Raw genomic sequence first — 27,704 nt, 5'->3', positions numbered from 1 at the left:
TGTGTGAAGTGTTGCTGTTTCGAAAAAGGACAGTGTGTGTACGTATGTGGGTGTGTTATGTGTGTGTATACATAATAACCTTCACATGTGTAAATATACAATAGTCACAATCACAACAATTCACATAAAAAAGAATTAAGAATATGCCACAGAAAAATGCAAATCTGCGCAATTTATTTGGATTTTTGTACAAAAAAAGTCAATTTTAAATGGTACAAAACACAAAAAGTTGCACTTTCAAAGTTATCACAGCAAATCAATCCAATAAAACACAAATACAAATGGTCAATCTTTCAACAGTAAGAAATGTCAACTCCAGAAATAAAATCTTAAAAATAAAAGCCTCAAGTAGCCAAGTGAAGATTGAGATTCAAATGCAACATTGTGCAAGAAATCCAGCATGTAAAATGACGTGGTCCAGGAACATGAATCAGAAACAATTTTTGACAGCATACAGAGGTGCTGGTGAGAGTTCACTTTAACTTCTCATTTTATTTTGTTATCATGTCAATCTTAACAGGTCTTTACACAGAATAATTATAAAGAGGATGCCCCTGTAATAAAAATGAGAATACACATGTACATGTACTACGCAAAGCTTAAAATAGTTCTAACCACCTGTGAATGAGAGCATCATTCAACTTGAACACCCACTACCCATGTACATGTACTACGCAAATGTTAAAATAGCCTAACCACCTGTGAATGAGGGCATCATTCAACTTGAACACCCACTACCCATGTACATGTACTACGCAAATCTTAAAATAGCCTAACCACCTGTGAATGAGAGCATCATTCAACTTGAACACCCACCAAAAATCAACGGCCTGATGGTGTCCTGCGCGGATTGAGTTTGAATATTTTTACTGAATTAACTTGGCATGTCGACACTGGTGTCATGCAGCTACAAAATTAAAGGCTGCCATATTCGTAGCGTTCATTAATTAATTCATATTGTTTACATGTACCAATAATGTTATAAAACTGTACCAAAGGGGATATAATAACGATTGGCTGTAGCTTTCCAACACAGAAAAAATTATTTCAGTATTGCAAAGTGGTGTTGATAGTGTCGAATGTAAACAGAACAGTCTCAAAGTGAAAGTGGATGTTTTCCGGAAATTGCGCAGGCGAAAATATACGATCTCTCACAGCACATATTCGCAAGAATAAGGCCACAGGCTTCAGCTGACAAGCTACAAGTACATCTAATTTTCTAATAGGCCTATGTACTCGCGTGTCCAGCAAAACTTTGGCGAGTTCAGTATCTCCTTTGTACTTGGTTCTCAATTTGAAGCGATGGGCCTCTGACGAAAACAATCTTTCTTTCAGCGCGACCCAGCGCTGGTGCTGCGTGGTGATGAAGCAAAGAGTCCACTTTCTCTTCTCAGCAGATTTAGACGGGTTTACTTCTATCTTTTTTGCCATTGTATGCAACCGCACTTTGACTGTCTCCGGCGTCATCTTTGGTTTACGAAACGTCACGAAGTGACGTCAACGGTCTAAAAATAGCCCAAGTCCTGCAGAACTGTTGCTAAACAATGCAATAAAGAATTAATTATTTCTCGTAATTGGTAAGGACTTCAAACCTAAAACTTTGCAGGAAGTTTAATTTATACATCCCCGCAACGATGGGAAAAGCCCTGGAAGTAATTAAACAGGACTATATGTCAGCCTTTAATTCAACAAAAAAATCCCCACTCCGCACAGGAAGTAGCGGGCAGGCCACTGAATGTTGGTATGTGTTCACATTGAAGGATGCTCTTAGCCCATGAAAAAGCCTGGACACATCTGTGATGGTTGACACTGGAAGGAATTTAAGATACATGTACGTATCTTCAACAGCTAGAGATTTTAGTCTGAGCATTTTCCTTTGAGCACTGTAGTGGAGTATATATTTCACCAAAGTATATGTGACATAAACCCTGTAAAGGAAGGTCATACAGAGTCAATTTCATATACTGAAAGTATAACATAGACAAGAAAAACAAGTCGCGTAAGGCGAAAATACAACATTTAGTCAAGTAGCTGTCGAACTCACAGAATGAAACTGAACGCAATGCAACGCAGCAAGACCGTATACTCGTAGCATCGTCAGTCCACCGCTCACGGCAAAGGCAGTGAAATTGACAAGAAGAGCGGGGTAGTAGTTGCGCTGAGAAGGATAGCACGCTTTTCTGTACCTCTCTTCGTTTTAACTTTCTGAGCGTGTTTTTAATCCAAACATATCATATCTATATGTTTTTGGAATCAGGAACCGACAAGGAATAAGATGAAAGTGTTTTTAAATTGATTTCGAAAATTTAATTTTGAAAATAATTTTTATATATTTAATTTTCAGAGCTTGTTTTTAATCCAAATATAACATATTTATATGTTTCTGGAATCAGCAAATGATTTAGAATAAGATGAACGTAAATTTGGATCGTTTTATAAAAAAAATTTTTTTTACAATTTTCAGATTTTTAATGACCAAAGTCATCAATTAATTTTTAAGCCACCAAGCTGAAATGCAATACCGAAGTCCGGGCTTCGTCGAACATTACTTGACTAAAATTTCAACCAGTTTGGGTGAAAAATGAGGGCGTGACAGTGCCGCCTCAACTTTCACGAAAAGCCGGATATGACGTCATCAAAGACATTTATCAAAAAAATGAAAAAAACGTCTGGGGATTTCATACCCAGGAACTCTCATGTCAAATTTCATAAAGATCGGTCCAGTAGTTTGGTCTGAATCGCTCTACACGCACGCACGCACACACACACACACACACATACACCACGACCCTCGTCTCGATTCCCCCCTCTATGTTAAAACATTTAGTCATAACTTGACTAAATGTAAAAAGGACAATGAGGTAGAGGGATATTTGACAGAATAACATGTTAGAATTGTAATTGTTAAACAACATTTATTACAGATTGTAGACTACCAAAACACTCCCCTCCCTATTACACCCCCCTCCTTCTCATCCCCATCTGTGAAGAATACCCGTGTCTTCATGGTGAAAATGTTATAAGACAGTATTGCATGTAAGATAGAACAGAGACTTTATGACTGAGCCTCTGCTTTGAATTACACATATATATCCTCATCAACTTTTCATAGAGACAGCAACTTGAGTTTGATTATCTGCTCTGAATTAACAGCTTATGCATTCTGTGTAAAACAGTACCACCCGTCAGTTACAAACCAAGCAAACACTCAAATATTGCACACACACACAAAACTTTTTCCCCCAGGTGTTCTGTTTTGCAATGATGCATGTGTTTTTCTGTTTCCTCTATTTTTCATTTATACTCTTCCTCTAAGTTTATGACAAAGAAAAAATGTTAAAAAACAACATTTAAATTAATTGATGGACGGACACAGTATATCATAAGGTAAGCAGACTCAAAAGACAGTTCCACATCATGACACCCCCAAGTAGCGAACGAGAAGAAAAAGATGACACCCCCAATTTAAGACCTCCCTTTTACAACCTTGCTTTTGTTCAGATGTTCTGTCTGTAAGTTCTGTAAATGTAGATTCATTTTAAGAACCCCAACTTCTAATGATCTGATTTTCTTAATTTGTTGGTGGTCACAGTTTTACAAGGGGGGAGGGGGTTCCACTGTATACAATTGTATCTACTAGAGTTCCTCATGTGTCGACTGCAAAACAGGCTTGGCAACCTTCATGTTTTTGCCCGGCAGTACAATGAAATCATTACTGTCTCTGTCAAATTTCACTCTGGCATCATCCTTCTGGAAAAAAGAAAAGACATATATCTAAAACAGTGTTCAAAACAAATCATCCGCTACTAAAATTGTCCATGACAACATGACCTTGCTAAACATTAAAAAAAAGAAGTTTTAATTGGTTGAAGGAAGACCAATTTGTAGCACCCATCTGCAAGTTAAATGTTTGTTGAAGTCCACACATTTTACACACACACATACACACACTGAGTTTTGATATGCGTAAACAGCCTCATTATGCCTGTATAATAGTAACTAATGTACCAGAGGTCGAATTCAACGCCTATAATTATTTGCATGTCTTGCCACTTGTGAACATTCTTCTTGTCAAAATGAAACGTTCCAATAAATAACCTTTCTTGTTTTTTGATTCAGTAGCTATTGAACATCTCACCTAAAGCATACAGACTATGTTATTTTTGCACCAGTATGGAAAACGCTCACTTAAATTCGATAGTATCTTTTACGCACTGAAAACAACAAAACGAGAACATCAATTTATTTTTGAATTTTTGCAAGTTACAATAATTAACAGAAGAAAATGTGACTTTGTTTTTTGTGTGTGAGCTGTCCTTGTCTTGGTGAGTACAGATTTCTTTTGTTTTTCAGCTTTGTTCATCTCACCCAAAGTCATTTTTTCGTTTATACATGTACATGTATTTTAACAGAGAAAAGTAAGTCAGTGTACCCACCAGAGGGTCGTGATCATGGTCATCATGAGTCACACCATGGCAGGCATCCGTCAAGTCCAGGCAAACTTTCTGGACAAGGTCCAGGTAGGACGGAGGATTCTCACGTCTGTAGTGACCGACCAGAGCAGCCTCTAGTGATGTCCTGTGCTCACCTGTTGTTTGTAACAATGTATACGTTCTAACTTTGATAAAAAGGTGAGCTGGTCTAACCTAAAATTGAAGAGAGAGAGTGAAACTTAAGCTCTGTGTGTGTGTTTGTGTGTGAGATACTATAAACTCCTAGTAGCATTTACTTGTGTAAGATGTGAGCTATAGAAATTCAGGTCTGAAAATGAGAACATACATTTTATGAAATGTAAAAAAACAAAAAACGATTCACTTACTCTTAGTTATTTTAGTTATGTGCTCTCTCTCTCTCTCTCTCTCTCTCTCTCTCTCTCTCTCTCTCTCTCTCTCTCTCTCTCTCTCTCTCTCTTCACCATTAGGTTAGACCAGTTTCTATTGCATCTATATTATCAAATCAGATCTATTAGCAAACTAAAAACACAATAATAATTAAGTGGAAGTGCAACGCCAAGGCACTGCATACCCCAGCGAAAGACAAACCTCTCTCTTACTCTCTCTCTCTCTCTCTCAAACACACACACACACACACACGAACACACACACACACACACACACACGAACACACACACACACACACACACACACACACACACACACACACACCCCAAGTTACACACGTACACACATACACACTCACTCACACGCACTCACTCACTCTCTCACACACACTTCATACACACAAAACACACCCCCATACGCACATATATAAACAGACGGACATACACACCTTTACAAACAAACACACATATACACACACATACACTTGTCACTTACGCACACGCACATACACACACCCACCCACTCTCTCTATCTCTCTTTCTCTCTCTATCTCTCTCTCTCTTTCTCTCTTATACAAACAGACACACACCCACACACACACACACATGTACATACATACACACGCACGCACACACACACACACACACGCACGCACACACACACACACACACACATTGACTCACACAAATCTCATACACACAAAACACACACTCATAGTCATACGCACATAGACCGGCACGGTTGGCCTAGTGGTAAGGCATCCGCCCCGTAATCGGGAGGTCGTGGGTTCGAACCCCGGCCGGGTCATACCTAAGACTTTAAAATTGGCAATCTAGTGGCTGCTCCGCCTGGCGTCTGGCATTATGGGGTTAGTGCTAGGACTGGTTGGTCCGGTGTCAGAATAATGTGACTGGGTGAGACATGAAGCATGTGCTGCAACTTCTGTCTTGTGTGTGGCGCATGTTATATGTCAAAGCAGCACCGCCCTGATATGGCCCTTCGTGGTTGGCTGGGCGTTAAGCAAACAAACAAACAAATACGCACATAGACAGATGGACACACACACCTTTACAAATAAACACATATACACACTCATACACAAACATACACACAAACTCATGCACACACACATTCACACACACACACACACACACACTCTCTCTCTCTCTCTCTCTCTCTCTCTCTCTCTCTCTCTCTCTCTCTCTCTCTCTCTCTCTCTCTCTCTCTCTCTCTCTCTCTCTCTCTCTCTCTCTCTCTCTCTCTCTCTCTCTCTCTCTTACACACACACACACACACACACACACACAGGAGTACAGACTCATGCACGCGCGCGCACACACACACACACATACACACACACAGTCACACACACACAAACAGTAACACTAACACATGTGCACAAAATGAACACACACACACACACACACCGCGAGAGAAAAAGACTACAGGGAGGCATGACGTCATGATGCATTAATTGACGTCAAAGACTTTCGACCGTGACGTAATCTTCTCACGCGAGCTTTATCCATCGACTTGGAAACTACGTAATTTCTACCAGGCCAAAGCGGCCTTGGGTGGCGTTTGCTAAAAAAATGGGGGCGCCTATTGCACCCACCGTATTTTTGTTAGTATGGTCCCAATTTTTGGTGAACTTCCATCTTCAACTGTAGCCCGTAGCCGGGCACAAAGAATCCTTCTTTATCATGTATTATCGGTATGACAATTTCTCAAGTCGATTACAGTATAGCGTTTGTGGGATACCTCCAGCTTCGCTGAGATCAAGGATTTGTTATATAAACCATCTGTCCTGCCCTTCTTCATAGAGCAACAGTTGAAAATGCTCATCTAAGTTTATATCTTGAAGACAGCATAATGGAAATTGGAAACTATAAAAATGAATGGATAAAAACACCTTACATGCTTATAACTAATTAATACAAATGGACAAACCATAAGTTAACATATACTCACTAATCAAATGTTTACAGGCATCAGACAGTGAGTCTTTGGAGAATTCACTGATATCAAAATGGTTAGGCTTGCAGATTCTCCGCAGTGTCTGGGGAACAAGGACGTCCAGCTGATCCTTTGGTGCCCGAGTCAGCGATTTCACAACAACTGTAACAGACATGTATACTTAAGTCACACCCAGAGAAAGAGAGAGAGAGAGAGAGAGAGACAGAGAGAGAGACAGAGAGAGAGAGAGAGAGAGAGAGAGAGAGACAGAGAGAGAGACAGAGAGAGAGACAGAGACAGAGAGACACACACACACACACAAACACAGTCAGAGAGAAAGAAAGAACAAAACAAAACAAAAACAACCAGCAACACGGAGAGACAGACTGAGAGACAAATGTATTGTGTATGCATCACTGCACGCGTACATACTAGAAATATATACTCACACAGATGCATGCATAAAAATGTGCTGCCTGACACGTGCAAATACATACATGTGCATTAATACTTTGCTGATTAATTTCTTTTCTTATTTTTCATTTTTAAAAAGCACCAGTTTGAGTTCATGCACAAACTGGGTGTTATCTGAATCAAGCTCATACGTAGTTTTTTTTCAAAATCTCATTTTTATTCACATGTAGTAAGTATGAGATAAATGATCGTTTGTTTTCTGACAAAATGACCCTTAATTCTTGTGACATTCAAAAATCAGAAGATTTTACTGTCCACATTGGCTTTATCCTGACATACCTTTCATTGTCATCTCACACCCAATGCAGTACATGTCTGAAAAACAAATGATAAGTGTTAACAGAAGAATAATCTTTTAGAGTTCACACATATTTCAATGTTCTAAAAAAGGAGTGTGCATGTTCATCTTCATGGGAAAATGTACATGTTATAATTGTTGTTGAAAGAATGGTTCTGAATCATAGATATATATAGGCCTACTGAGCAAACATATACTATGTACAGTGTACACATTAAGCACACACTCTCTGTCGCTCTCATTGTGTGTGTGTGTGTGTGTGTGTGTGTGTGTGTGTGTGTGTGTGTGTGTGTGTGTGTGTGTGTGTGTATGGGTGTGTGTGTGTGTGTGTGTGTGTGTGCATGTGTGTGTATGTGTGAGTGTGTGTGAATTTCCTCCTCTACGTGACAAGGTAAGGTTAGAAACGACAAGACCAATCAGTTTGAGCGAGTCAAATCCTGTCTGTTTACTCTTAGCATTACAGGTTTGCCACTCGATCTCATTAGCTTGCTCACTGAACCGAAACAGGGCAAAGACCCGATGAAATCAATGAGGCGAAATGGCAACACAACATTCACGAAAATCGCACAATAGTCTTCACGAACAAAACATCCGCATAGTTTATCTCCTTACCTCTATGCATATCTTCTGGCAGGGCATTGTTTGAGGCAAGGCTGACACTGCAGGCTCCTAAAATCAGGATAAAAGCACAGAGCTTGGAATGAGGTGCCATACTTGTTTTGTAAAGGCCGGGTGCGTGCTGACGATCTCGAAGACCATTGGTTCTTCGACAGACTTGGCGTCGTCACACCGGAAATGTTGTCAAGTTGACACAAGGGAGCATAACTCCGCGGCCTAGATTGTCTGCCACGATCGCTTAGCGGAAAGGGATCACGGCAGCAACTCAACCAGTGGGTGCACAATTCGATATTTAGAATGCGTTTCTCTTCGTCTGAGTTCTCGATTAAACACAAGAGAAGAATAAATCGCGGAAAGTTACAGTTTATTATGTCAGTGGTGTTTACAGTTTCTACCATCAAAGGGTCGAGAACCGTGCACGACCGTGACCTCAGTGTGGCCCGGATGGTCTCACGGTAACCGGCTTGAAGGAAAAGCTGACCCGATGGGCACTTGAAACGAAACGACATCCGAAAATTAAAAAGAAATCTTTTAGGAAGACATGAACATCCCCACAGTGACGACATAACTTGAACATCCAAAAGTACACCCGAAAAAGGAAAGTCAGTGAACTTGAAGAACCGACAAAGAAAACAACTTATACTTGTACAGTGTACTACTGAACAATTTGTTAATACTTACGAACAAACGAACTACATCACTCAGTGATTCGAAGAACTAAACTAAACAAATAATGAACTAATCAAAATATAGTAATTGGCCAGTTTCGTCTCAGTTCAGTGACGGCGGAGGGCGGTGGGAGGGACTGAGGCCGCTCACTTTCAACCAGTGCAGCGGTGTGTGTGTGTGTGGGGGGGGGGGGGGGGGGGGGTTACTGCAAAACAACTCGCAGACAGGAAAAACATCACACTGCGTCAACAGTAAGTGATACAGTTTGATTTGGTCAACACAAGTGACGAGAGGTGATTAACGCTTTGTTGTTGATGAACTTTTTCTCACCCGTGCCTAACCATGGAGGCCACCGTTTACTGGAGTCGCTCCGGCGCTGCTTTTGTTTGGACAGTATTTTTACACTGCAGTCTTCCGACGAAAACGACAAAAACCTCTACTGTGCGGTTTTTGAACGATGGCCCGGTCGTGTTTACTGGAACAACTGACAAGGTTGCTTCGCCTTGCACGATTGCTCTAGTATCCGTCTGCATGTGTACATACCTATATGGAAAAACAAGCAAGTCATGATAAGCGCACCGTGCACAGACTGACAAACGTGACACTGCAGTGCACACGCGGCACGTATACAATCCGGCTGACACTGTCTGTCAGTCTCAGTTTCGCTTGTCTCCACCCATCAGTGTTCCTCTTGCTCCCTGTCTGTCTGTCCGTGTCTGTCTGTTTTTTCTCTCTCACTCTCTAAGCCGCTCACACACACACACACACACACACACACACACACACACACACACACACACACACACACACACACACGCACACACACACACACACCCTAACACACACTATAATCATAATAATAATAATAATAATTGTCAGTAAGTACTGGTGTCACATGACTGATGTGAACCAGTTGATTGGCTAATGGCGATGCGCTAAAACTGTTAGCGCACTCTTGGACTGAGTGCGCTAACTTTTCCACAGAGCGTATTCTTCCGCCCTTTGCATAAGCGAGATTGTACTCTCATCCTCAGAATTAATTAATGACATGTAGCTTATATTCTCCACAATACCAATGATTATGACCATAAATTTCCTGCTTCTCAATTTAAAGCAGAAGTGGGTTTTTTCTGACAGATTGCATGTGCCTGTGCCACAGTTGCCACTGATCTAAAAATAGAACCCGCTGTATCTAATTTTTCAGTTTCGACTTGCGAAGATTCCTCTCATAATTATGCCATGTTAGTGGCATGTAGCTTAATATTATCCACATTACCAAATGATGAGTTAGTATACAATTCCCAGCAGCTAACAGAAAACACAAGTGTTATTCCGATAACGTAGCAGCTAGAATAGCACGTAGCAGACTACACTGAAATACGACTGCATCTGTTCAGTAAATGAATGTTTTCTGAATTATTATTTCAAGGCAAGAACAATCGGAATCGAAAACGTGTAGGGTTTAGAACGTTCTCACCATATATAAGACTTATTACCAGCCTGCCAGTGCCTCATGCGTGCAGACGAAGTGCAACGTGACGAGCAATTTTTGTTTTTGAAATGAGACTCAGTGCAGTGGTTCGATTGCCATAGCTTAGCAGACGACATAAATCCCGCTCAGCAAATTAACATGTTGGGCAAATGTGAACGATAAAACGATGGGGATATAATACGTGTAGGGTTCAGAGCATTCTTACCGTTCATATTTAGTACCAGACTCCCCGATGAGTGAAGATACCACACGAGAAACATGCCACATTTATTTTGAAAATGTGGCTTACCGTCGACCTTGGCAAGGGGCAACACTCTGCACAGTCAATCTGTCGAAGCTCGACTAGGTTTCGAATCGCAAATAACTAAGAGCACAGTCCTTTCTCCGAGTTTAAATGAGGTCTCTATGAAAGATCATCACTTTTTAGCTTAACGCTACACTGGAATTTACCAACAGAAATTAAAACAAGAGTTTGCGTGTGGCGAAAGCACGACACACTTGAGACAGCCAACACAAAATTAGATCTGACACAAACCTGACCACACAGTTACGCCTATCCAAATGCGCGTTGCAAAATGTGCGTTTTGAATCTTTTTTTTTTCTCTGGCGGTACTGACAATATCGTTATTGAAACAATCCCAGTGCACTAAGAGATTTATAGAGCAAATCTCGAAAATAATTATTGAACTCAGCGCTATGCGCTTCGTTCAATAATGAATTTTCTCGATTTGCTCTATAAATCCCTCAGTGCACTGGGATGTCTCAATAACTTAAAGGGTATTTATAGGGTACTAATCCTAAAATAGTTCTAAACGCCTTACAATCTTAAATATAATCATCTTAATAACAGCAACAATACACAACGTAAGCGCCTTAAATCAATCTTAAATATAATCATCTTAATAATAGCAACAATTTCACATTTAAAAACAAATAAACTTTAAATAAATGCAACACAATCACGTACACAATACACAATTCAAATGACTCCGTCTATCGTTACTTCTACAACAATCTCAGATGTTCGCTACACATAATGACGGGACACTTTCCCACACGCACACACATACACGCGCACACACCTACGCACGCACACACACACACACACACACACACACACACACACACACACACTCCGACACAGGTAGGCCTACGTGCGGGCACAAACAAACGCTCATTAGGGCAAAACACCTAACTTTAATGCCTGGAACCACCCGGTCTCGCGGTGTCAATACAGTTTAAGCATGGTTTTGAATAAATGGGTCGCAATACAAATGTGCATATACCCGATAAAGCGGCCTTCTATAGTCTGCAGTCTCAAACTGACTGACAAAGACCAAATAAAAAGTATACTCTACGCATCATTAGTCATCATCTTCAGTTGAGGAATAAAGTTATCCACACATGCCAGAGTTCTGAAATGTACACGAGCTGAGCGGCATGGCACGATTTCAGTGAATGTTTATGAACAAAAGTAGCCTAGGTTATTATACACTATCCTCTGGAATGGTAGGTAACAACGCGGGGGGGTTGCATACAACAAAAAGACCGCTACTTCTGGTCATCCATCGCCCTGAATCAATTCACCTCTCTCACTGAGCGTGGGGCCTCCCGGTGGTCTCAAAATAGGGCTGCGACTGAGTTTCTGTGATAACCGCGAATCAGGAGAAATCGTGCCTAACGGTCTCTCGTTGAGCGGCTATTACCAATATAAGCTTCCCCTAGTTCAAATTCTTAGGATCCAGTTTTCCGATTCCGTGAGTAAATTGGCCCCACACGTGGCAAACCTTACACGCCTTTGTGGGATGAAGTTTAGTGCAGTTATCCCTCTTTTAGCTTTGGGGGTAAATATTTCTCTCTTGGCTTGCCGAGACTATTTTGCAGTCTCGGCGGCTCATCCAGACGACTCCCCGGCGTAGTTTGATTGAAAAAACGGAGGGTATGTTTACCTGACGCCTCTAGACGTTTAATTATGATGAACGAGAAGCCTTTGGGCCTCACCCTGTTTTATTAGTATACAAGGGATTCTTACACAAGGTGGAATTTCCAGCCCGAGTCAGTGGTATCAGCCTGCTAATTGCTTTGATCGCTGAAACAGATATCGAATGCTTTTCACACCTCTGCAATCTGGGGAGTTGTTTGTATCGCGAGTTCATATCATTGTCAAGAATGAAGAGTGGTATACGTGAGCAGTATGATTTTGTAAAGTAAAAAACCCGACAACAATGAAACCCGGCCAATCTAACCAATCAATCAATCCAACCAACTTATTAATCACTGATAAAATAGTCATTGAGCATTCAGTGACTCAATCAATTAATAAATAAATCCATCATGCAGTAAAATTAGTTTGTTTGGTTGAGTCCCATCTCTTTCTCGAGACTCTCGAGACTCAGTGACAGGGCTGAGTACTGAATGTCTTCAAGTTGCAGGAACTCTGCGAATGGAGTATTTGTTGAATATATATAAATAACTTTACTACGTATCAAAATAAGAATATGTCCACCAAAACTCCGGACAGAGGACAGATAGCATCTAAAATGATTGCCGGCCAATCTTTTCTTCGCCTTAAAGGTACATGTCTTCTCGTATAAGCGATCAAGTTCGCCATCACGACAGTATCTGTTCAGGTTTTTACTCGAGACTTAGACCATCCTTTAAACAGATGCCAAAAACCCAACCCCTTCGCTGCTTCCTGTGCAGAGTGGAAATTATGTTGAATTTATTTTGTAAAATTAATTATACCTATATTTTTCAGCCATTCTGCGCAGAAAGCAGCCAGGCTGTTTATTTTGGTTTGTGTCAATATAAAAGGATGCTCTTATTTTATGTAAAATCAGGCTAAGATTAACAGATGGCATTGTTCTTGGAGCCCGCCTCACGGCTACATATCACCTGCAATCTTCAGGAAAATGAAATTTTTCTTCAGGAAAAAAAAAAATGAAAATGAAGATGTAATAAACCTGTGATGGGATTATCAGGTCTTATCGTTTATACGGGAAGGGCTATAATCACTGCCTGTAATGTTGCCCTTCATTGTGGAAGATTCCAACCAGCTGAACATAGTCACTCCAAACTCAGACGGGGACAGGACATCTCCCAACTTGCAATCCCGCCTGGAACCCCCGCAACCAAAAAACAACAACTTAGAAAGCAACCGAATCAGCAACGAAGTCAACCTACACAATAATGCCTGCAATTCAGCGACAAAAAACTATAATGCCGGCACAGCCACAACAATTAACTAACACTGTGTGGAAAGGAGACAACTCCAGACCAGACGGAGACAAGACAGCTAGGAATGGTGTCCCGTCGCCGACGCAAAGTGCAGGAAGATTCGAGTCTCGTCTCTGGCACCGTGATTACCATCTTTCCTGAAGATTGCAGGTGATGTGTAGCCGTGAGGCGGGCTCCAAGAACAATGCCATATGTTACCTTCACGGCCGGGCGGGACTCATTTGTTACCTCCCCTGTCGGGTGGTTGCTCGGAATGAGAAAAGTTTGATGTCGCCGTGCTTCAAATTCTTGCGCCCTCGCCTCAGCCTCGGAAAGTTATGCGTCGCGTCGCTAAGTCTTGGCACGCATGGTGTCGAGACTGTGAAGAGTTAACGAAGTTTTTTTTCTGTCCGTTTGTTTTAAGGGTGAGCATTATTGTGGTGTGTGTTTCTTTGAGAAAAAAACGACGAAGCAACAGACGCACGAGCAAAAAAAAATGTGTATATTAGCAATCCTACTCACCCACATATATAGCATGGTTTGGTAGATCTGCCAAAATGACGACATTTCGGCGACGTTAAAGGCACACACGCCTTCCCGTGAAAACATTTTGACTGACCATCTCAGATCTGGCCAGGCTTTTCCATGGGATTTGATCATCTGTCCACTTGGTCACGTGCCAAAAACAGCGGGAATTTGTTGGTGAATTGTTATCGTAAAAGCCATTAGTGGTTTTTAAAGAAGTTAATTCATTAAAAAAAAATCAAACTCACCGCGGCAAACAGTATAGTAAGGGTGCTGATTTTTGGTATGTATCCAAGTAGGCCAGATGTGAGATGGTGTACCAGAATGATTTCATGAGAAGTAGTGTGGCTTTAAAGAAGTTTCGGGGTTTTGCCAACTTCCGACGCCAAACACCGACGACAACGTATGCAAGATGATTGATAGTTAGTTTTAACGTCCTCTTATAGGACCAATTGGTCTATCTTGGGACAGGTAGAGTTAATATGCTATATGGGGGGGGGGGGGGGGGGGAGTGGCAAGACACTAGACAGACATGCAAACAGAGAACACATATGATTGTGTTATAGATCTGTAAGTCTGTTGTTGCGGTATTTCAACATGGGGATGGAAGTAAAGATTTCGTGTAAAAGCCAGACAATGCCTGTGGTGCTTGAAGCGATGGCTTACACAGGAAGACGTCTATCTTTAAACAGAACATGCAGGCGCCTCGCTCTCAACGCTCTCAGTTAATTTTGCTTTTTGCTTTCAGCTTACACTTTCTCAAGTTTCTCTCTTCGTCTTCTCCGCCAACAGACTTCAACAAACACTGGAATTTGGTGTATATCTACCCTGTCATAGAACTAACAAGCTATCGGCGAAATGTAGCCGATCAGTAAAAGACACGGGCAACGCTCGAGGTGAAACGTAGGCGTCTCACTTACAATCCAAATGCTGCTTAGAATTACTGCGTAGACGTTACTAGATCTAGACCTCCCGCAGACTAACGTACCAAGAGAGAGGGGGGGGGGGGGGGGGAAGGAATAGACAGAGAGCTGGAGAGAGAGGGGGGAGAGGAGAGAAGAAAGAGGCGGGGTCGGAGAGAGAGAGAGAGAGAGAGAGAGAGAGAGAGAGAGAGAGAGAGAGAGAGAGAGAGAGAGAGAGAGAGAGAGAGAGAGAGAGAGAGAGAGAGAGAGAGAGAGAGAGAGAGAGAAATATCTGCTGAACTGAACTGAACTTTTTCTGAGAAGGATATAACTTGGTGATGTTACAGATACTACAATTCAGATGCACACAATGAGACATTATTTGTAACCCGAAAACACTATACTAGTAAGAGAGAGATATGATAGATCTTGCTATTTAGATGAGTTTGAAATCCGTGTGAATTATGTGTACATATAAATATAACAAAATACAGAAATCCATCTTCCTCAGATTATCTAAATTGGTTCATTTTTCTACATCTACCATCCGATCCTGAATTTCTTTGGAATGTAAACAATTCTTATTGTTTAGATAAAATTAAATTAAATTAAATTAAAATTAAAAGTATGTTACAGAATTCTCTAGCTTTGTTTATAGCTGCAAGGACTTGAAAACAGAGACAAGACAGACAGGGACGCAGCCGTGATGAGAGGCAACAAAATAAAGTAACTAAGGATTCATTTCATGGAAATCATCATCCAAGCTCGCAAAAGGTAAAACACTTATTATGTCCTCATTTGCGTCACAGTTTGTGAGTCTGGCGACGAAGGCGCCGTCAGTTTATATATTTGAAAGGGGCCAGACACAACCAAAGTGCCTGTTTATTGAGCCATGCGCAACGACGGATGAACTCAAAGTGCTTCAGATTGTCGGGTGCGGTTGCAGCGGCGGCGACGGCGTCGTTGGCGGTGGTGGTGAAGGCGGTGGTGATGGTGGTGACAGTGGTAGCGGGAGATGGGGGGGGGGGGGGAGGGTGGGAGGAGAAAGAGAGGGGTGAGGTGTGCTACTAAACGAGAAATATTCTGATGATGCTGAGGTATGTGTCATGTGCTGGACTGTAAGTGATTCACATATAAATCGCAGCTTTTTCTCTACCAAACAAACGCACAAGCACGTACATTAAACAATGTTTGAGTGATGCAGTAAGACTGGTGCCTCCATCTTTTTTTCAAATAAGGTAAAACCACAGATAATATCAGTGTAAGGAATTGGAGGAATTAAACGGGTGTTCAGATCTTCTGAAGAATTTTTGTAAAAAGCAGAACAATTGGAAGGAAGGGAGTAAACTGTCAGTCATCGAAGGGGGGGGGGGGGGGGTCATAAAAGGACGGAATGAAGGAAGGACATTTGGTCAGTATAACGCGGGACAGCGATGAGTTGAAGGATCGAACGTTTCAACGAACGAACGAACAAATGAATAAGGCGGCAACGGTAAGACGGAAGGAAGGCCGAAACATCGATGGACAGAAAGAGAGAACGATCAGTATACAAAATAATACCAAAACATACCAATTAAATGAAAAGCCTGGGTGCTCTATGTGCACATTGAATTGTATATAATTAATTTCGTAAAGGCCACCAGTGGCATTTTAAGGAATCGATTCATTAGAAAAAATCCTTCTTAACACAGCAAGCGGTCTGGATGTTGATTTTTGGTATGTGATCAAGTAGAGGTATGGTCTCATCCCATGTATAAGCCTGGTCAGATCTGAGATGTTAAGCTATCATCAACTCACGTCCCTAAAAGGAAAATGTCCTGTGATGACGTTAAGGACCCCCTAGTTAGTTAGTTCGATGTTAAGCCGAACTGGGTTTTTTTAGGAGTGTACCTTGAATGGAACAAAACGGAAGAAGGAAGAATGGATGTATAATTAAGGGAAATAAAGAATGAAGGAGGGTATAAGATATAGGTAAACAAGGTACAGAAAATATACATCTGCGGGGGTGCGTTGGCGAATGGGGAGAGATATATTGAGAAGGGAATGAAGGAAGATCTAGATAGAAAAAAGAAAGGATCTTCTAAGGGGATGAAAGGAAGGAAGAATAAACTGAAAGGAAAGAAGGATAGGTTTCAGGTAAACAAGGTACGCAAAATATAAATTTGCGGGGGTGGATTGGTGGATGGGGAGAGATATATTGAGAAGGGAACGAAGGAAGACCGAAATAGAAAAAAGAAAGGATCTTCTAAGGGGATGGAAGGGAGGAAGAATAGCATTCAGGTAAACAAGGTACGCAACATTTAAATCTGCGGGGGTAGATTGGCGGATGGGAGAGGTATCGAATGAAGGAGGGTGTGGGGTGAGGGTGGGGAGGGGAGCAAAGGGAAGGAGGGAATCGGGGGGGGGGGGGGGGTTAGAGTGTCGCCGGAAGCCAAACCCCGGACAGAGCGGCGCCGGGCAGGTCGGGGGGTGGCGACAGCCGGGCTGGTACCGAGGCCACGGCTCAACGCCCGACAGCCCCCCCCCCCCCCCTAACCCAAGCCCCACCCCCCCTTCCACAAGTAAGAGAGAGTAAGTAGCGCACACCTACTTTACATAGCTCGATCATCTCTTCTTCAATAATTATTTGCCACCTATGACGGCGTACTAGTGCCAACAGTGATATTACACTTGTAACTACATGTCTTGATTACAATTAACACTGCCGATAGCTGAATAACTGATATCATCTGGTGATCGTTACAAGTAATGACAACTGTCTAGATTACAGTTACCACTGACGATTGCCTACTTTCCGATATCACAAGATGATGATTACAAGTAATTATCACAGTTGTGATTACAGTTAACCTTGCCGACACCTAACTTACCGACATCATTTACTGACGTTTACAGTAAATGCTCCTACACGATTAAAAATGTGGTCAATGCTATTCATTACAACTAATATTGCTATTTCATATGTTACGTGGATTTCCATTGGTCAATTGGGCAAAACTGAGCTCACTGCAAAAGTGATATCGACGACATTTCCGTCGATATCAGTTTTGATATCGACGACCTCTTTATTGCTTCCCCACTTCAAAAACAAAAACACCTAAATTTAAAAACAAACAAATATATATGAAAATGTAATTATCCCAGAATTTAGTTGACTAAAGACTTTTTGAAAGAAAAGACATTTTGAAATACTGAAAAGTACAAGAAAAGAGTGAACAAAAAGAAATAATAATCAGAGGGAGGGATATGGAACAGCCAAAACTGAGACAAATACTTTTGTAATTTCTTTACAGTAAATACAAAATGTTCAGAGAATTAGCAATATATCTAACATTGACTGACTGTGTGATGATATCTTCTGCTATTGGTCTGTTTCGACAGTGATATCAAAATCGAGACCGGAGGTCGAGATTTTGATATCACTGTCTCAACAGACCATAGCAGAAGATATCATCACACAGTCCGTCAATATCAAGTTGGGTAGTATAGTGACAACTGTAAGCTTACATTACACAGACTCGGCTGTCATTCACTTCGGTTAAACGGTATCTCCCAGTCAGTGATAACTACAATCATTTGGTGCTACAATGACCGTAAGACAAAACTGTTGATTACAGTTAATCATAGTTTAACACTGAAAGTGATCAGTTTATTGTAACCATCACTTTTGGCGTTAGTATGCTGCCATACCGAGTCTGCCGCACTCTGTACCTACTCCGCACCTTGCCAAATTTCCTCCCTTCCTAGCTACCTGTACTCAGGTGGGCCGGCGTCTTTCCCGGCTACCTGTTAGTCTGGCATCGTATAAACGGAGAAAAGGGGTTTCCCCTTTCCTCAACTCAGCCGGCTGCTCTGTTTGGCTTAAAGCTGCTGTCCGTCCTTGCCGGATTGGACCCTCTCTTTCATTTCTTTTATTTTTTAAACAAGTTTCTTTAAAGCCTTTTCAGCTGTCATAATTTTGCCTTTTTGTATGTGTTAGTGTAGGATTGTATGTATATAGAACATGGGAAGCAGCTTTCCTCGACTCAGTCGGCTGCTGTTTTGGTTATAAACTGCTGGCGTCCTATGTATGCTATAAAACCAATCATAGTTTTCTCAACATGACAACTAAAAGCTTTCATACTTTTCATCGTTAGTCTAGTATGTCGATTGTATGTTTACGGAGAGAATTCTAGAAGAGGTTTCCTCTCTTCTCCACTGATGGTTGCTGTATTTCTTAAAGTTGTTGTCCTTCCATATCTCAGATCAGAACCACTTTTTTAAACACGTTCATTCAAAGTCATTCAGTTGCTATCATTTTTAAGTTGTAACCGTTTGGCTAAGATCGAATGAACGGATAAAAGGGGTTCCCTTTTTTGTAATCAGCGGGTTACTGTCTTGCTTAAAGATACCGTCTTCCCGTTGACGAAACATCACTTTCTTAACACATCAATTCAAAGCCTTGACAGTTGCCACCACCACGTTTAGCGTCGTTAGTCTCGGATCGCACATGTACGAAGATGAAAAGAGGTAAAACCACCAGAAAAAAATATCATCAACCGCGGTCACTCTCGCAGTTTAGATTGCATTTAATTTATTTAATTTATCAAATTAAAGTGACAATTTGCTTTGTCATTGCGACGAAGTTTGACCGGTTTCTGCGACCTACCAAGTGACCGGTTGTTGGTCAAAGATGTGTTCTTGCCTATTACTTTCAGTTAATACCTGTTTACAAAGCACCTTGCGCGATCACTGACACTCCTTCACCACTCCCTCCATTCCCTATCCCCCTACCCCACCCCCTTCACCCCACCCCCCGACACACCGACGTCATTGCCCGCTCATTTTAACCTTGTTTATCAAATGTGGCGACGGAAAATAGCACGCAACATTTATAAAGACTTCATAAATATTTTGTCTAGGCCATGAGACATGAATGAAGTATATTGGTTCTCGTCCATAACTTTCACGTAAACACTTCGCAAAAGATGAACCGTTCGTCTGACCCGGGGCAGAGCTTTACTTGAAGCATGCACAGTTTCTTGTGAAACACATTTTGATCAAACCAAATTTTATTTTAACACAGAGTATATGAATTTTTCCGACATGACGACACTATTGACCGGTGTAACACAACATTTTTACTCCACGAAAAATTTACTCCGGAGTAAATATTTCGTACGAAATTCTTACTCCGAGTACACTTTTCGTACGAAAAAAGAACTCCCCAAGGCACGAAAAAATTACTCCCTCCACGAAATTTTTACTCCCCATTTTTTTCACTTCCAGTAAAAATCTCGTACGCAAAAATGGGATGCGGGCGAAGGGATAATGCCAATAAGTGATCTCGCGCACACGAATGTCGCGCTACCCTCCTTCCACCCCTTCCACCACCAAGAACTAACAGGGGACAAGGGAGTAAAAATATCGTACACCTGGCATAGGAAGTTAAATTGCTCGTGTTGAGGTGAAGTAATTTATTCGTTATTTATTCGTCAGGGGAGTAACATTTTTGTACGAAATGTTTACTCGGAACTCACCTGTCTTGGGGAGTAATTTTCTCGTGTAATGGGGGAGTGCTTTTTTCGTAAAGGGAGTAACTTTTTCGTACGAAATGTTTACTCCGGAGTAAAAATCTCGTGGGAGTAATTTTCTCGTGTTACACCGGCACGGTTGGCCTAGTGGTAAGGCGTCCGCCCCGTGATCGAGAGGTCGTGGGTTCGAACCCCGGCCGGGTCATACCTAAGACTTTAAAATTGGCAATCTAGTGGCTGCTCCGCCTGGCGTCTGGCATTATGGGGTTAGTGCTAGGATTGGTTGGTCCGGTGTCAGAATAATGTGACTGGGTGAGACATGAAGCCTGTGCTGCGACTTCTGTCTTGTGTGTGGCGCACGTTATATGTCAAAACAACACCGCCCTGATATGGCCCTTCGTGGTTAAGCAAACAAACAAACAAACAAACAAATCGTATAAACCAACTCATGTCCAACATAGGCACTTAGACCTGACGGACAATAAGCCCCTTAAATTTGACTTTTTTTTACGAATGATACTTCAAACAGATAATATCAGACCATGAAACCAAGGTCGCAAAAGAGGCCTCAAGTACTTCTCATCCCGCCATAGGGGTAGTCTTTGTTTTAATCGCATGCGTGCATCTTTCGCGCTGTAATTACTTGTTGCCCTTTTGTGATAATTAGGAGTAGAATCTTCTATCGCCTAATTTAGGCCAAATCGGTGCAAAGAATGCAAACGAGTTTGTTTACGAAGCTTGGGGTCAATCGGTTTAAAACAAAAATGAGGCCGTATAAATTCCTGTGAAATTGGGGATTAGGCTAATAGCCCACTGAGGAGTTACTAATACACAGACAGACAGGGGGAAGATACAAGACGCAAACGCCAGGCGTCGGCAAAACAGGCGGCACCTTCAATTGCCACATTGACAACTTCGAGCGTTTTCGGTCTTTTTAAATCATCAATAGATACGTTAGTGCATGAAGCCCGCTAATATCTTACCAAGGAGTAGAATCAAGTTCTCTCGCTAAATGTATGCCAACGTGCATAGACTGCAAATGAGTATATTTATAAAATTTACGAAACTTTGAGACAATTGCTTGAAAAAATTTGCCAACGGAGTTTCCTGGGAAATCCGGTCTTCCAGCTGCCCACAAAGGACATAACAATACTCAAACAACAGCAGAAAAAAAGAGAGGCGGACAGACAGACAGACTGGCTGACTGAATTATACCAATTTTACATCTCAGATTTGTCAATTGTGAAGATGAATAGTAGTTGTTACACACAGTCGATACAGATTTAGGGTAGGGCATAATTTTACTGATGATGATGATGATGATGATGATGATGATGATGATGTCGACGACGACGACGATGATGATGATGATGATGATGACAACGACGATGATGACGACTACATACACTCACACAGACATACAGCCAATGAAACTACCATCGTAGTACAGCAGAGCACAGGAATGTAGACAAGACGTTCGCCGGGTGCAAAATGGTTGATATTCCGCTGATGATGATAGCCGCTAAGGAGGCCGTGGCGGACGATGACAAGGAAGAGAAGATAATGATGATGACTGTTAGACGCCTGCTGTCTGTCTGCTGTGTCTCTGTGTCTACGGTCCCCCGCTGCTGTGCGGCGCTGTAACGTTCTGCCGCACTGCCAAACTGCCGTATGCTGCCGCCATCGATGCTGATGATGCGCAGAAGATGTCGGTCGTCGCACCCATACGTCTGTGATGAAACACGAACGCACAAAAGAAATAGACCCCCAAATAACAGGTAACTCAAATACTGACTGAATGTAAACAGGCAAGGTTGTTTACAGGCAGTATAGTGACAGAAAAGCGAGTGAGAGGCTGACAGATAGACAGACAGAGACACAGTCACAGACAGACAGACAAACAAACAGACAAACAAACAAAAATATGTACAAAGAATCTTTGCATCATGCCTCGTGCCTCCCTTTACTGTCTAACTAGTAAATTTTAGGCTTATTGTCCGTCAGGTCTTAATTGCCTATATTGGACATGAATTGGTTTATACGATTCGAGTTTTACACCCTCACGGCTTTTTGATGTTTGCGTGTTTAGGTGGTATCAGCCATCTGCACTTATGGTAGAATGACCAAGATCTTTAACGTGCCATTGTGGTGACACGGGGGTGGGAGATGGATACCGTCTCTGGGTCTGCACATAAAGTTGACCCGTGTCCGTCCCGGCCCGGATTCGAACCAGCGACCTCTCGATCACAAGTCCAGTGCTCTACCACCTGAGCTACCCTTAACTGTCTAACTTATTTCTACAAGCCCTTTTATTCTCATCCCCACCCCCTCCGTCCCTCCCCCTTTGTTTGGTGTCTGTGTTACGCGTTCTGTGAGGTGTTCCTGCTTCAATCACTCGCACAGTGAGTCAAACATGACACTTCCGAATTGTCCGCCGTCTGGGCCCCTTTTGCTTGCGGGCCACAAAAAGGGGGGAGGGAGGGGGGGGGGGGGACGGAAGGGTGAAAAATTGAAGGGGGGGGGGGGGAAGGGAGGGGGTGGCGGAGAGGAGTTGGCGCTAAGGACGGTAAGAAACGACGAAGGGTGCTGAGGGTGGAACACTCTTTGATAGTTGTAAGGCTTTTCTTTTGTGTGATGGCCTATTGTCTAAAACCTAAGTAAGGTGTAAGTTTTCCAATGATAACGGGGGTTGCTTTACCCTTAAATGCCAAGAATATAATATCAATTACAATTTGAAATTACAAAAACTGAAATCAGCAACCGATTATATCTACCGGTTGATCTATCGTTCGACTTATGTTTCTTGCAAAATAAGTCCTCAATTCAAATCTAACGTGTTACTTATGTGATTTTTGTGACAAAATTATTGGTTTCTGTAAGAATTCATTCTTTCAAAGAAATACCGGTTTGAAATATAGCGCAGAGCAATCATTACATTAAAAACAATTTTCTCGAAGTTAATTAGGGAAGGGTTCCTATATATCATTCCAGATACTAATGCAAACCCAATGCCGCGATTAAGAGGTAGCATGAGAATGAGTCAGTGTTCATCTATCATATAAATATATGTTGCTTAACTAGTACTTTTATGAATAAAATCAAACTTTTTAAGCGCAGCCTATAACTGCGCAGTGGTCCTGTATTGAGACTCTGCTGCCAATACGTTCGTCAATCAAATTATCCTTTTTTCACCACATGAATACTTTACTAGGAAAATTATTTACCGAATCGCTGGGGTAAGTATCGAACCAACGGTCGCATCGACGGAATAGCTAATATATATTTAACTAGATGAATACCCGCTTCGCCGGGAAGAAGTCGAGCCGAATACCCGGCGCAGCCGGGGACCCGGCGCAGCCGGGTGTACGCCGGCTTTGCCGGCGCACCGCACGAAGGAAGGGAGATAAACGCGCAAAACACTGGAGAAGAGTAAAAATAGTATAACGGGAATATGGATTGAGCGTTGTCGACAGTGACCTTCTAAAAATAGAAACGGGAATATGGATTGACGCCACACGAAGGAATGGAGATAAACGCTGAAAACACTGGAGAAGATAAGGAAGAGTTACTGGGAATGGATCCAGAGAAAAACCAAAATCGGTTCAGTTCTGCGCGCTGAGAGCACGTGTTGAAATATCTCATCGAGCAGGTTGTGTCCGGGGTCTACCTGAATATGCCCACCAAATTTGAAACAGATCCATCGAGAACCTTGGGCGTGACTCGCGGACACACACACACACACACACACACACACACACACACACACACACACACACACACAGACACAAGTCGTATATATATATAGATGAAACAATCGCGTATGACGAGTCAGCAAAATAACTAATCGACCAGAACAGATTCAGAAGTTACATGATACAGGACAGAAAAATGGATGCTTTGATGTTTAGAAACAAGTTTTATATGTTTCACGGCTCGATTGCTGTACGCATAATGAAACTGAATGCTTAACATTTGAAAAATGGAGACAACTCAGTCTCGGCAATCACTGACGCCAGGGACAGTATCAATGTTGTCCTTCTCAACCTGTTTCCAACATCGAGATCAGTATGAAAACAAGAATAACTTTTCCTCAGAAGAGCGGCGTAAGGAGAGGTTGGTTTAAGAAAGAAACAGGTTCTCTCTATATAATTATATATCCAGTGTCTTTTCCCTTAATTACACATTTAGGTCAAGAACACCTGCTCAACGCTGACAGAAACCAACAGGTGATTCACGTTTCCATGAAAAACAACAAGAAACAAAACCTCAGTCGCGCAAAGACAAAAAATTATGGCAATCTAATGACATTATACTAAAAGTTAAACTGCAGACAGAAAAACACGACCACCCGGCGATTCGGGCTGATTACAGTCATTTCAATAAGTATCCCATAAGTGTATGGCTGGCAGACGATACAAGGACCGCCAATTACGACAATACTCATGTAAGAGACATACAACGCTTTATAATAAGCGCTGGAGACAGACTCGAGTGGCATCGCTCTCGTATGCGTTACGACAATCAGAGGTATAAACTGAGCAGTCTTGGCGGCAAACATTACGACAATTTGAAACAGACTCTAGCTAATTAGACAACAACAATGGCGGCCGTAAAGCGTGAGATGCTAGACCTGCTGTCGCCTACACGTCAGACTCGTCGCTATGTCTTGGCCTCTCCTCTCCACAGCTAATACTCTGCGAATGATTCTTACTTTATCTTCTTCTGCTTGTTGCTACTGTCAAGCCTACATCAGCGTTTACTTTTAAAGCGGACGTCACTGACTGAATATAGTGAAAGTGCGTCGTTTGTCACACTTGAGCCAGATTGTTTAAAAAAAAAAATGAACATATATATATGCAATAGTGTTTTTGGGCGTTTTGCGGCGTCGTCTTTTTCTTTTTCTTCTTTTTACATTTTGTCAAGTTTTGACTAAATGTTTGAACGTAGAGGGGGGAATCGAGACGAGGGTGTGGTGTGTGTGTGTGTGTGTGTGTGTGTGTGTGTGTGTGTGTGTGTGTGTGTCTGTCTGTATGTCTGTCTGTGTGTGTGTGTAGAGCGATTCAGACTAAACTACTGGACCAATCTTTATGAAATTTTACATGAGAGTTCCTGGGAATGATATCCCCGGACGTTTTTTTCATTTTTTCGATAAATGTCTTTGATGACGTCATATCCGGCTTTTTGTAAAAGTTGAGGCGGCACTGTCACACCCTCATTTTTCAATCAAATTGATTGAAATTTTGGCCAAGCAATCTTCGACGAAGGCCGGACTTCGGTATTGCATTTCAGCTTAGTGGCTTAAAAAATAATTAATGAAATCTGAAAATTGTTAAAAACAAAACATTGTTATAAAACGATCCAAATTTACGTTCATCTTATTCTTTATCATGTTCTGATTCCAAAAACATATAAATATGTTATATTTGGATTAAAAACAAGCTCTGAAAATTAAAAATATAAAAATTATGATCAAAATAAAATTTCCGAAATCGATTTAAAAACAATTTCATCTTATTCCTTGTCGGTTCCTGATTCCAAAAACATATAGATATGATATGTTTGGATTAAAAACACGCCCAGAAACTTAAAACGAAGAGAGGTACAGTAAAGCGTGCTATGAAGCACAGCGCAACCACTACCGCGCCAAACAGGCTCGTCACTTTCACTGCCTTTTGCACTAGCGGCGGACTACGTTCAGTTTCATTCTGTGAGTTCCACAGCTTGACTAAATGTAGTAATTTCGCCTTACGCGACTTGTTTCTTCTTCTTCTTCTTCTTTTGCTGCTACGGCCGCTGCTGCTGTCATACACATACCAGCGTGTACCGTGACTTTTACAGGGTGTCAGTCACTGACAATATAATAATACATGTAGTGAGGATACTTTTGTGGCGCAAATCCTTTATACAAAAAATTCTAAGCGCCTAACTATATATATCTTTTCACTAAGGGAAAACGACAACCTCATACACACAGATATTCTACTTCATAGAAACCCCTCCTTGCAAACAAAAATTAACAACAAAATCTTTTTAACAGTACAGGAATTTATTGGACAGTCCGGCCGTTTCGAACAGATAAACATGTAAAGTAAAAGCACAATCGATACGTCTACTCTCTCTCTCTCTCTCTCTCTCTCTCTCTCTCTCTCTCTCTCTCTCTCTCTCTCTCTCTCTCTCTCTCTCTCTCTCTCTCTCTCTCTCTCTCTCTCTCTCTCTCTCCCTCTCTCTCTCTCTCCTCTCTCTCTCTCTCTCTTTCTCTCTCTCTCTCTCTCTCTCTCTCTCTCTCTCTCTCTCTCTCTCTCTCTCTCACTCTCTCTCTCTCTCTCTCTCTCTCCCCCCCTCCCTCCCTCTCTCATCTCTTACTCGCTAATACCATAAATATTATATACCAGAATGAATACCCGCTTCGCCGGGTAGCCGGCTTCGCCGGGAAGAAGTACTTAGAGCCGTACGCCGGCTTCGCCGGGTCCGAACAATGGACCCGCCAAGCTTAGGTCCCTCCCATATTCGTGGAATGGGAACAGCACGAAAATGATTCAGTGGCCATAATGCCATTCCTGACCATATCGAGTCCCATCCTTGTCGACGAATGTAACCGTGTTAATCACCTTTGGAGGCGAACTCCACTCAAACAGGACTGAGCAAGTTATGGCTTCTCAAAGGAAGGCCAGTACATAAAATTACACAAAAGCCGCCAGACCACATCACAAACAGAACTGAACAATGCACAGGTGTTGCTTACATAGAGACACACACACTCACACACACACACACAAAAACACAGAGAAGCCGTATCTATAGAGAGATAGATGACAGTGTATTTTTCGCGTGGCTATAAATTGATTCGACCTTTGCACTTTTACAGTGAGGATAATTTACGGGTCCAATTTACGTTCTGTACACTGCGTTGACCTTCTAAAAATAGTAACAGTAACAGAACGCCGGGAATATATCCGAAGACGCTCAGCGCAGTGGACAGCGCAGTGTAGTAACTTACAACTGAACGGGAAAGCCACACGAAGGAAGGGAGATAAACGCCAAACACTGGAGAAGATAAGGAAGAGTTACTTATAATGGTGAAATGAACACAAAAACGAAAATGAGTTCAGCGCTGCGCGCTGAGAGCACGTGTTGAAATATCTCATCGATGATATTGTGTCCGGGGTGTAGCTGAATACGGTGTCCAAATTTGAAAAAGAT

General features: G+C 41.9%; 1 protein-coding gene across 1 annotated transcript; it reads right to left on the bottom strand.

Moving 5' to 3' along the window:
• Nucleotides 1–135: 135 nt before the first annotated feature.
• Nucleotides 136–8,365, bottom strand: LOC138959330 (uncharacterized). Its single transcript, XM_070330759.1, has 5 exons — nt 8,182–8,365; nt 7,551–7,586; nt 6,813–6,959; nt 4,437–4,588; nt 136–3,750 (listed from the first exon to the last, which is right to left on the bottom strand). Exons 1-5 carry the CDS (start codon nt 8,279–8,281, stop codon nt 3,637–3,639), a joined length of 549 nt encoding a protein of 182 aa, XP_070186860.1. The 5' UTR covers nt 8,282–8,365; the 3' UTR covers nt 136–3,636.
• Between the last annotated feature and the right edge of the window lie 19,339 nt (nt 8,366–27,704).

Source organism: Littorina saxatilis, linkage group LG2, assembly GCF_037325665.1.
Source record: "Littorina saxatilis isolate snail1 linkage group LG2, US_GU_Lsax_2.0, whole genome shotgun sequence".
Classification (NCBI taxonomy): Eukaryota; Metazoa; Mollusca; class Gastropoda; order Littorinimorpha; family Littorinidae; genus Littorina; species Littorina saxatilis.
Note: the sequence above shows the minus strand (reverse complement) of the source record. Positions and strands in the feature narration are given on the sequence as shown.

Bases quoted from the DNA above. Each gene is read 5' to 3' on its own strand.
- LOC138959330 (XM_070330759.1), bottom strand. From the start codon at position 8,281: ATGGCACCTCATTCCAAGCTCTGTGCTTTTATCCTGATTTTAGGAGCC. The intron at 7,587-8,181 runs GTAAGGAGATAA...TTTGTTTTTCAG, and splicing joins GCCAGAAGATATGCATAGAG to ACATGTACTGCATTGGGTGT. The intron at 3,751-4,436 runs GTGGGTACACTG...TCTTTTTTCCAG, and splicing joins ACCATGATCACGACCCTCTG to AAGGATGATGCCAGAGTGAA.